Source organism: Chanos chanos, chromosome 5 (genome assembly GCF_902362185.1).
Source record: "Chanos chanos chromosome 5, fChaCha1.1, whole genome shotgun sequence".
Classification (NCBI taxonomy): domain Eukaryota; kingdom Metazoa; phylum Chordata; class Actinopteri; order Gonorynchiformes; family Chanidae; genus Chanos; species Chanos chanos.
The window spans coordinates 37374585-37387047 of record NC_044499.1 but is presented as its reverse complement, the minus strand read 5'-3'; the positions used below and the strand labels follow the sequence as shown (position 1 = coordinate 37387047).

At 40.7% G+C, this 12463-nt stretch overlaps 1 protein-coding gene across 1 annotated transcript; it reads left to right on the top strand.

Annotated features, from left to right (window-relative positions):
* The first annotated feature begins 1843 nt into the window (after window positions 1-1843).
* Window positions 1844-3750, top strand: npy2rl (neuropeptide Y receptor Y2, like). The gene is made up of 3 exons (XM_030774974.1): window positions 1844-2505; window positions 2881-3037; window positions 3397-3750. The coding sequence occupies exons 1-3, from the start codon at window positions 1844-1846 to the stop codon at window positions 3748-3750; spliced, it is 1173 nt and encodes a 390-aa protein (XP_030630834.1).
* Window positions 3751-12463: the final 8713 nt, after the last annotated feature.

Below are 12463 nucleotides of genomic sequence, written 5' to 3'. Positions count from 1 at the left end.
TGCAAGATTTCACGATGTAGCAACACGATTATCTATTTAGGCAGAGAGAAATGCGACAGACTGTTGTTTCATCATGCTGTAAACGGATGAGTAAAAGAGAAATTTAAGTCAAGGCACTACATCCTCCATAAAGCAACTCTAAATCTGCCTCGTTTAGTACAGGAGGAGAGAGATGGAGGGAGAGACCGACGATAGTGGGGGAAATCAGTACTCATACAGTTTTTATTTTAATGACTGGATATCTGAACAGTTTAATATTTGGAATTAATTTATCTGTGATAAAGAAAATTATCGAAACGTTTTATTACTATTACTCAAATGTAAAACTATGACTATGCTGATCCACTGCAATGGGGTAAAGTCACATATTACTACCGAGGTAGGTATGATTTTGGGAGGGGCTCAATTTTTCCGAAAGTCCACAACTGTTCCAATATTTCAGTTTTCAGAAGAGCAGGTTCTTAACTCTTAGAAACTGTGCCTTAGGGCTTGCAAATGTATTACTCCTCCCCTAACCCTCCCTCTCGTTTCTCATCGCCACTGACTATCTTTACAGACTTGCGGGGTTCGCCTTTGGTGGTACACTCCGGTTGGAGCGTGCCTGCATGGTGTCGAGGACGGCAGCGGTGGTGTGAGAATCCGTGACAGCTAAACGGACTAATTATAGTTCCTCATTGCCTAATAGATGGCCATTGACCTGACGGCTTTAGAGAGACTTTAAAAACGTTAGATTTTTTTTTCAGTTGGAAAAGTAAATAGGCAGAACAATCTGCATCATCAGATACAACTCTTTATCAAAACATGTACTTCGTTCTTTGAATCCTACATTAAATAACATGGTTAAGTGGTGTCATGTAGCTACTGGATGCGACCAGCGCATCGGCTGTGAAGAAGGTGAAGGTGTCTGAATAGTAGCGGTGAGTCTTTCATTTTTTCAAGAAACTTGTGCATTCACCATTTCTCTACAGGGGTCGGGGACACAAGGGATTTAAACTGTTCCCTTCCCTGTCTGCACTTGACGTGACGGCGAACAGTCCAAATGTTATTTCGAAAGTTTGAAAATCTGAGACTGGCCAGGTATAAAAAGCTATGTTCTAAGTACACACAGACGAGACCTTAGTGATAAAGTGCAATAGCCTAGCGGAGAGCAGATAACTTTACCCGCAATTAACGGTGTAAACCAAATATTATATTATCACGTCCAACTTAATGAGGCGTGTCATATTTGGGCGCAAGGTAATTCGTTTCATTCTTTCTTTTGCGAGAACAAGCAACAGAGGATTGGTGAAATAAACATATGTAAATTACCTAAATAAGAGGAAAAGGTCAAATAAATGTAAAATAATAATAATAATAAAAATCAGCAGTCGGTTTCATTTAGCCGCAAATCTCGCAATTGTGTTTCTGAGACTCAGCAGTGGTGGACACCCAGCACAAAGAAGCGAGTCATGGATCTGTAAATTTGTCCGCAGACCTCCTGACTCACACCTCTATTCGCAAAGACAGTTTACAGAATATAATTCAGGTGCCGCAATTGCCAAATCGATTTATAGCAAAATTATGAATATTATTATATACTACAATTTTTTGTACTTGTTTGTTCTAAGTGATTATGTGTACGTTGTGTGCGTGCATGTATCCATCACCAATATTTTGTAAATGCGTCGCACTTATTGAAACATTGACCACTGACCGTTGACCACTTACTGAAATCTTGACCAGCGAGGTATTCGCCAGCATTTGCATAAATCTGGAAGGGGAGGGGGCGGGGGGGGGGGGGTGCAGTTGAGCATGGTTAATTCCAGTTACCTGTTTTCCCCACAGCCTAACGTGGAAAAATTCCATGGAGTCTTTCAGCCTAGTTAATGGCACGACAGGGGGTGACCCTCAAGTGGACACAAGGGGATCAACTGACCCAGCTCTGATCACCCACCTCAGTGACAGAGAGCTCGATGATTCATTGCTGGGGTTGGGGGACAGCACAAAACTGCTGGGTGTCCAAGTGGTTCTGATCCTGGCATACAGCACCATCATTCTGCTGGGTGTAGTGGGCAACTCTGTGGTCATCTATGTTGTCTACAAGTTCAAAACACTCCGCACTGTCACTAATTACTTCATAGCTAACCTGGCTGTGGCTGACCTTCTAGTCAATACACTGTGCTTGCCCTTCACATTGATTTACACACTGCTTGGCGAATGGAAGTTTGGACAGGTACTTTGCTTCACCCTGCCCTATGCCCAGGGCCTGGCTGTCCATGTCTCCACGGTAACGCTAAATGTCATTGCGCTGGACCGTCACAGGTGCATCGTCTATCACCTGGAGACACGCATGTCCAAGAACATGTGTTTCTTGGTCATCGCAATCACTTGGGTGATAAGCGCAGTTCTTGCCAGCCCTTTGGCCATCTTCAGAGAGCATGGGACTGTTGATCTCTCTCCAGAACAGTCCATTGAGGTATGCAGGGAGAAGTGGCCAGGGAGCAGCACAGATGGTACCCTCTACTCGTGAGTATTAAACATATATACACACCCGACATGTTCCAGATGCTTTTTATGATGGTAATTACAGTAGTTGCAGAGATGGTGGTAATGGCTTTGTAATGATTATGATCATATTCCAGATGAGGATGGAGACGATGTAGGAGGAAAGGATGAACATAATGATGATTTTAATTATCATTCTAAGGACCACACTGATGATTAAATCCTCAGCTTTGGGGAAATATGATGACTCCAATATTCAGTGACATTATCTGAATGATAAAGACAATAATAGTGATCATGATATTGATGACTGTGATGATGCTCTTGAGGCTGCTGGTGACAATTATTATGTTAAGGTTTGATGATTAACACAATGCTGTCCATCTCTCTCTCTAGCATCTCAATGTTATTGCTTCAGTACGTGCTGCCTCTTGCTGTTATCTCCTTTGCTTATATCCGCATCTGGAGCAAACTCCGCAACCATGTCAGCCCGGTGGGGCGTGATGACAGACACCAACGACGCCGCAAGACAACCAAGATGTTGGTCACCATGGTGTGTAATGCCTCCTTCAGCTTCTCTACAGTAACTGGGGTCTATACTACTGCTGTTGCCTCTGTGAGTGAGGAGAAATAGAAGTTAATCAGCAGGGATGGTACTCCTAAATGGTTGCATAACATTTAAAAAATTATATCATCTTTGGTGGTGGATGTAACCTAAGTTCAGAAAACACACATGCACCAGTAACTATTTCCTTCAAGAGTAACACATATATCATAGAGACAGAAGTCAGAGAATAGAGTTCTCACCATGGAAATATGGGTTAAGCAGTCTAACCATGCAATACATAATTTTGTGTGTAATCCACAGAACTGCATAGAGACATAACACTTAACATAATTTGAACCTTTCAGGTTGTGGTCTTTGCGGTGAGCTGGCTGCCCTTCCATGCCTTTCAGCTGGCTGTTGACATCGACAGCAGTGTGCTGGATATGCGGGACTTTAAACTGCTCTACACTGTCTTCCACATCGTGGCCATGTGCTCCACTTTTGCCAACCCACTGCTTTATGGCTGGATGAACCGCAACTACCGCAGGGCATTTGTGGCTGTCTTCCGATGTGAGCAGCGCCTTGAATCTGTCCACCCCAAGGACTGTGGTGCCACCGTCATCCGCAAGGGTACCAAGACCAAGAAAGCTCCGGAGCCTCAGGACGCAGTGGCGTCAGTGGCACCTCGTCTCAATACTACAGAAATCCACATGGCATAGCTAGATAATACAGGCCACTGGAAATGGACCATGAGCTTGACACATTACATTTATGTTACACAGATTTTGATGGTGGGCATTAATACAAATAGAGGTTTCAGAGGTTCTTTGCTGAATTTTGGGCATGTCCACATAAAGTGGTCTGAAGGAAAGACTTTTTTTTTCTTTTCACCAAACAACTTTACAGTGATAGTATACCTTAACTGAACAGCAGTGTGGACATCATACATCAGTGTCTTGAGAGTTGCTTTAGCTCACTACCAGTGTTGTTTATCCAGACCTGGCTCCAGGAATGGTGTGCTGATGAGCCCCCAGTGAGTACTCTTGTGCTTTACCTTCATCGCTGATGACAATTTTATGTGTTTTTTTTTTTTTTTGCGTGCTGACAGACAGAAGAAGCAAAAAAGACACATTGTGGAATGATGTCATCAGACGTTTTCCCTACTTTTGTCTGAACATTATGGAGTGTATCCAGCATTTCTGTTCTCCAGGGCAGTCCATATGAGAGTTTTCAGCCTTATACTGTGAATGTCTCAACAGAAGGACCCAAAACATAATGAATGTCCCAGCACAACATGTGCAGCACAGAACCTGACCATCTAAAGCATTAGGAATGCGCTGTCTGCTCAGTTTACTTTACTGAAGTCATAGAAGTCTTGTACCATTGTCAGAACAGTGTGTTATGTTATTGCTCAAGGACTAATGAGAGGGGTTTTCATGTATTCGGAGGAATTTGGTTGGAATTCCTCGATGGATGTAATTGTTCTTGCTACCACTGAACACCACTCAGAGCTGGCAGGCATGAACTACAACTATTTTTAAAAAAGTCAACAATGTGCAGTATTTGGTGAGCTCAGAGTGCACCTTACACTGTGACTGATAAACCTGTAAAATATTGCTCTTGCCATTATTTTCCAAATTATATGAATGTACAGTGGATCATCACACGATACATTTCAGCCAAAACTGCAGATGTTTATATTCATTCAGCACAGGTGAAATATACCTCAGATGGCTGATAGTTTTACATTTGTGAATGTAGTTTGTGCTTTGGGCAAAATAGTAGTCATATGATTTACTCAAATAACACAAGATTTGTCATTTAAATTAGGGTTAATGAATTCAAATGGTGGCAGAGCCCAGTGGTACATCAAATAAAGCTCCTCATAGTTAGAATCACGCCATCTGAAAAGGGATGACTCACACCTGGCCCAGGGAGCAAGCTTGTGTTTATTAAGATGGAAGCTGTGGTACAATTTGACCCCTGCAGGACTCGGGAAATGAAAACGTCACAGTCAGTTAGAGTTATGGAGGTTTGGGTGCAGAGTCATACCTATTCAGCTATCATTATAAAATGATTAGTAACACCATACCTAGCTTATATGACAATTAACTGTTGAACTTCACTGTCCTTGTTTAGGTGTGACTTTAGCAGGTCCCAAGTACTTCAGTGTCTGCAGGGTCGTTCTAGTAGGTGCCTGGTGTTGCACATGAGATTTTAACTGCAGAACACACACACACACGGGCCTCAATACAAATTAAATTGACATTACGTAGGATTCCTTAATGTACAGTAACACCTGAACATATTCAACTCTACATGTCATTTATCATTCAAGTGAGTAATTAATGTGATCTCATTCATTTTGTCAAAGTCTGAAAATATATAGGACTTTGTGGTTTGAGAAAGTATTGTAAAACTGAGTTTAACGTAACAGTCTCTGTGTATAATGTTATCCTTTTCTTCCCCTCCATACATGTGTTTCTGAATGCTTTACTAGATATACTGTATGTGCAGATTCTGATCAGCTTTTAAGGGGCATTTCTGTTCATTTCAGCTACATTTTAGTGATAATTAAACCGAAACATTTCTGTGTGAAGTAATAAATATGAAAAAAAAAGTCTGATGAAGAGATTATTGAAAAATGTGTGCTGAAGAGCTGCAGAAATTGAAAGCCATAAAATGGAACAAAACACATGAATCAAAACACATGAGCAAATATATAATGCAGTTTGTAATGCGATGTTCAGTGACACTTACTTAGGGATTTGTAGGAAAAAGCACTGCAAGATTTTAGTCGATTTAGTAATTTGCCACATCATTTTATTAACATTGGATTGTGATTAGATATGAAACATCAAAGTATTAAGTTTAAACTACATAGCATGGCTTGCAATATATCAAGGAAGTTGTGCCTTAAAAAGCTACACTGCTTCTTTCTTTCTCCATGTAGCAGAGGCTGTTGACAGATTTCTTAATGCATTTCTTTAGCTCCAGCTTCAGATAAGAGCTTGTGCAGATGTAATGTGTTTAGACATCAACCAATCCGTCTCTCAACAGCTCTGCCTGTGATGTCTTTGCAACCAAAGCCTTGTAGAAACCAAATGATGTGATTCAGTGAGATGATTAATTCCTGTCTCTCTCTCTCTCTCTCTCTCTCTCTCACTCTGTCACTCATAGATTATTGGGTAGTTGAAATATGGATAAAATGTGATCTGAAGTAAATCAAATACTGCATTATCTCTGCTTTTGTCACTCACACACACATACACACTCACACATTCACACACACACACACACACACGCACACACACACACACATTCACACACACACACACACACACACACACACACACACACATCTACAAGAGGTCATGCAAAAACATTTTCCTAAACATATTGTGTTAGTGACATGCTTTAGAAAACCTGCTTCCAACAATTTGAACATTGGTGTTTCATTTCCAGCAGTTATAAAAGACTTTTCCTTGGATCTGGCATTGATCCATATCCACATCAATGTAGTTTCCTCTGTGTGGTGGAGAGTAATTCATACCCCATATATGAGATGAGAGAGCAATCATGAAACAAATCGTGAGGGCTATGTACAAATTTCTGGTCACCACTTGGAACTTGGAACATGTCTCTTCAATAGAGTGGAAATTCATCAATGTCGCTTACTCAACCTTGTTGGGCTGAGAGTGCCTTTTCACACGGCTGACAATGTGAAGGAGACAGTGGTTCAGGGTGTCATACTGCTGTTCCCTACTGTTTATTTCTTTCAAATTTCACTACATGATGCTGGTGCACACGCATTCCTCATTCAAAAAACAGGTCTCTTCTATGTTCATATCATTCAGCAGGTCAAGACATCTCATGAGTCAAAAAAAAAGAAAGAAAGAAGGTAAACATTTGGTCTTATTTTCATCCCATGGTAAGTGATGTGTGCACATTTGTTCTTTTTCCTCTAAAATGTCTCTACTGCATCTGCAGATGAAAAGTATTTTCTCTGTGTGTATTATTGTTTCTTAGCTACTGAGATACATGAGCAGTCACTGAGTGGAAGAGATCAAATGTTTTCAGCTTAATGGCAGCTTGATAATCTTTTCATGGACTCACTGACTGAGTAGGTTTCTCTACACATGATGTCAACTGTTTAGATCATAAAAATAAAACCTCTGGTATACACATGAATTTTAAACCAAAACACCAGAGCTAAAACTGCATAACCAGAGATACCAGAAGGCATTTCAAGAATAACAAATGCTCTTCTTATTTAATTATTCCATTTCTGCCCTAATGCACAGGACACCCATATCCAAAAGAAATGAGAGGCTTCTATCCTACGTTAACTACTGAGCACCCTGATGCACACATAATCATAAACACAGTTTACATGCATGTCAGTGAACACAAAGTGAATTTAGGATTTATGTGACTGAGTCCAGCAACTCTGAAATCAGGCTTAGATTTAGACTGAAGCTATGGCATGCATGAGAAGGGTGTGTAACATCAATATAATGTAGACGCATCAGATTGTTATATACCAGTGGGCAAAGGCCATAATCTGCCCTTCACTGTCTGTCAGGAATTTGGAACAGTAAGCACTGCTAAGCCTTCCCATTTACTTAACGAATACAATACTGCAATATGGCTTGGCCCCTTCTGTTCCAGAGAGAGAGAGAGGAAATCCCCTAATGTGCAGAAAAAACACCCAAAGACAGTTTATAATCCACTGAGTAGTTATAAATTATGTAGTGTTACACTCACATATGAAATATTACTGAGAACTCCCTTGATAGTGCTGAGTGGAATGAAAATTAGGTCTGTCATCTGAGGTGTGACATTTTTTCAACCAGCTGTCACAGATGATGGGCTATAACTTTACAAATGCTCCAGCCCAAGCACCGTAATAGCTACTGCATAGATCCCAGTAGACAAGGCTCTGCCACAGTCATCAATGTCTCTTCCTCTCTGCCATCAGGCTTCCCACAGTTTCCCAAAGTCTCTGATGAAATGAATCACAACATGTATTTGGTACAGTTCTCTGTTAGATGACATTTTAGAAAGAATAACTGATTAATTATCAAGATGGTGAAGAAAAAGGAGTCTGCAAAACAAAGCTGTGTAACAAAGCTAACACAAACACATCCTGTCATATGAATGTCTCCTGAGGTCTCAGTAGTTGTTAGTACCATAGCAGATGTCTGTGTAATGAGAATGCATGTTGAACTGCTGCACAGGGAGGCAGAATAAAAGAAACAGATCCTAAAAACAATACCCAGTGGCAATGACATTGAGAACAGTAATGGTGAAGGTAAAATGGAACAGAAAAACAAACACTGTTCTTTCTATCTCTTCCTACTCCCCCCCCCCCCTTCCAATCTCTTCTCTTTTTTTCCATATATAGTTTGAGCTGTTGGTGTGGGCATTGTTTTATTCTCACCGTTTCCATCAGATCACAAGCTCCCAAAGTGGAGTTAAATCAGAATCAGATCAAACCCAAGCTCGAGGATCTAAACAGATGGCTTATAAAATCCACTCCAGAGATTAATTAGTGTAAACTTTTGACTAAATTTTTACTCTCTTTGACTGAAACTACACCCTCCACTTTTTTTCTTTTAGACTCCAATTTATTTCAGTTCATGTGTGATCGCTCATACTCACATAAAAGCACTGTAAGAGGGCCCTCAAATCTACAGACACGCACCCACACAGAAAACTAGAGAGGTAGAGCGACAGAGAGAGAGAGAGAGAGGGAGAAAGAGAGAGAGAGAGAGAGAGAGAGAGAGAATAACCACAGTGATACTTCAGTTAATGCAAGTCTCTGTCAAGTGATGCAAACATAAAAGACAGGGAAAAGATTAATTAAAAGCAAGCGTTCACTCAAGGTTGCAAGCACACACCATCACTTGCCGCTTTGACATATGAGAATCCTGCATTTCCCTGAAGAGATCATAAAAAATTTTGACATGTTCACTCTAGACAGGAGCTATCCAGCAAATTACTAAAACCAAAACCACATTACATCTCATTTTCAAATTTGAATTTGAAAACCTATTAACACATCACATTCAAGAGAAAAATGAGAATGACATGTTACGTTAATGACAGAACATTTGATATGAAAATATTTTTTGTTTTCGTACTTTTATCCATTCTTTTCTTTCTATCCTTATATAATTGAGCCATTAGGACACATTTACCAACACTAACACTAAACTGTCTGATTTTGGCTATTAGCATTTAATAGCTTGTAAGCATTTTTTATGGAACTGACATTTTCGTCAACTTGTCTTGGCTCTGGTAAAAGACGGATCATGACTGAGCAATGTTTCTGTGCATTGTAGATTGTGATTAGAAGAGACAAGCTGCTTAAAGTTTGGACAGTGTGTTTCATGAAAGAGTTGGTCTGTGTTGTGCAGCTAGCCTAGGCTGGCAGCAGAAAGCTTGTTTATAAAAACGGTCAGTATCCAGAACCCCCCGCCAACCTTGGTTCAGAGAGTAGCCATAATCCTGAGGCAGCCCAGAGGCAGGTCAACCTCAGATAAAATATAATTCTGACAGCCTTATCTTTAGGAACTAAACACTTTCTGTTTGCAAAGGGCTTCTGACTTTACTCATGTAAATCCACTTTCTCCTCTCTATCTCTCATACACCCACTGAAAATACGTTTGGGAGAAAAACATTTGAGTGGTGGTATTTCAGCTTTATTTAACCTATGCAATATTTTGGTCGTGTGATATGTGCCTAGTGAACTAGTTTAATCACTATCTCGCTGGCTTTCTCACAGTATATTTATTGCTCCCACTCAACCGTTACCTAACTGCTCTGTGTTTTGTCACATAATGCACTGGAATATGACAAAGCAATGTTAGTCTAAACTAAAAATAATACAAAAGAAAACAAAATAAAATAGAATAGAATAGAGTAGAATAGAGGTGCACACTGTGGTGCAGTGGGGTGTGAATGAGTGCATGAATGTGTTTGTCTGTGTGTCTGTCTGCCCTGTGATGGACTGGCGACCTGTCCAGGGTGTTTCTCGCCTTTTGCCCAATGAATGCTGGGATGGGCTCCAGCACCCTCCGTGACCCTAATCAGGATAAGTGGCTTAGATAATGAGTAAGATGAGGATAGAATAACTTTTATTTGAACATGTATAGTCCAAAAATGTATAAAAATGTATAAAATGTATAGTCCAATTCATAAAATGTCAAAAGGAAGATACAACACCAATTGGATGAGATCAAGTTGCACAGAAGATCAGCAGATGAAATTGATCCAGGCAGGGAAGACATTCTCAGATGACATTAAGATGAAGTTTGGGTTAGACAAATGTGCCAAGCTCATCACCAGACGGAAAGATCACAATTACTGAAGGAAGGATCCATCGAGGATTCAGATGTCAAGAATGGCTCCCAGGTTAAGAAGCAGTTAAATGGATTTTAAAATTTTTACCCATTTATAATGAGGTCCATAACACAAAAAAGTGAGGGGGTCTGAATATTTTGTGAAGGTACTCTACCTTACAATGCCAGGCGACAGCTTAAGTATCAGACTACAACCTTGTAATCTGATACTTGTTCTTGTTCCGTAACTATAAGCCACATTTAATTACAGATAAGTTTGTATAATACTTAGCTGTATATTTTGTTCATATTGTTACCAAGTAGGTAACATTGTCAACCCTTACACTGCTAGAGGACTCCTCTGAACAGCTAGAGTCATAAACCCACATGGGAGAAACCCACTGATAAGGATTTTTAGGGAATACAATTCTGGGCATGCTGATGGTGCAAAGTCACAGTTAACCTTACTTCAAGCAAGTCTTTCTTCGAAATCGGCTGCAAAGAACACTGAGTATTGGTGCAGATTTCCCAAAATTCTCACAGTGCTTGGTTCTCAGTCAATTCAAGGACACTTATGTACACCTACACATATATTGGCTGGACTTGAGTGAATGCTGATTTTCTCCACTGCTTCAAGGATGCCGCTAAAGCAGCAGAGGCATCCAAGGTGCTTAACTTTGACCTGACCATTGTATGGTTCAAGTTCCTTGTCAGGGAAAACTTAGGACTCAGTTGCAGACTCGCCAATGAATAAATAAGAGATGTTTATTGTGCCAGGCAACAGTCTTTCAATACACTTGACAGAAAGCAGAATCCAAAAAACAAGAGGTCGTACCAAAGAGCAGTCAGAGGCAGGTGAACAATCCAAAACAGAAGACAAAGGCAAATTCCAGGGACAGGCAGAAGGTTCAAAAACAGGTGCAGGACAAGACAGGAAGGCAGAGGAAGCAAAATCCAACAGGTAAAAATAGTCAAAAAAAACTGGCAGAGGTCAAACACGGAAGGCAATCAGAACAACAGAAGGCTAGCACAACACACTGAGGAAGGCTAGTACGAAGTGACAAACAAAGGGTAGAACAGGCAGGTTTTAAATAGACAGACTAATAAAATTCCAACGAGCGACAGGTGAGCACAATGACACAATAAGTGAGGGGCGGGGCCAGAGCACATGACAAAAGGGGCAGCCGTCTAAAGGTTAGAGAAGCGCGCTTGTGACCGGAGGGTTGCCGGTTCGATTCCCAGGCCCAACATCGGCTGTGTGCCCTTGAGCAAGGCACTTAACCCTAATGCTCCCTGGGCTCCTGCTCCTGCATCTGTTGTGTGTTCACTACTGGTGTGTTGGATGGGTTAAATGCAGAGACAAATTCACCGCTTGCTGTTCACAGTGTGTGTGTGCAATCACGGAGACTTAACTTAACTTAACAAATGACAGCTAACACCAGAAATGACCAGCAGGGGCACAACAGAGAAAACAGTTCATGCAGGAACCCTGACATTCCTCAAACACAGTCTCTCAACCACTTACAGCCTGACATCCTATCTTGTAGAAAAAATGTTGTGCTTGTGACCTACTTCGCTTTTATACAAACATATCAATGCTGAAGCTGCTTGTAGATGAACATAAAGGGGAAGAATTCACTGCACATCAGGATCCTGTTAAAGGCAGACCTGGATTAGCCTTTTCTTTGCTCCCCTATAAGTTTGCTACCAAAGTTCAAGGGTGACTGAAGGTTAATTCATCATCTCCTAGAAATGAAGGTGAAAAACCATGGGTTAGCCTAACAATGACAATTACCATTCATCTCTGCTCAGAGAAAGTGGGCAAATTTTTTTGACTGCCCACTATGCGACAAACTGGGCGTATTGAAGCAGAATCAATTAATCATGTCCAATGATGCTGTAACAGCATAGTACACGATTTACATAATTTTTAGTTTCATTAGGACCACTAACTCTGTGGGAAAGGGATTGCGCCTATGACAGTGAAGAAAAGAACAATTTCTGATACCGCAATTCATTACATTCACACAAGAACAGATCACAACAAAAGCTCTTCATAACTGAAAGGCCTGTAGCAGCGTGAAAG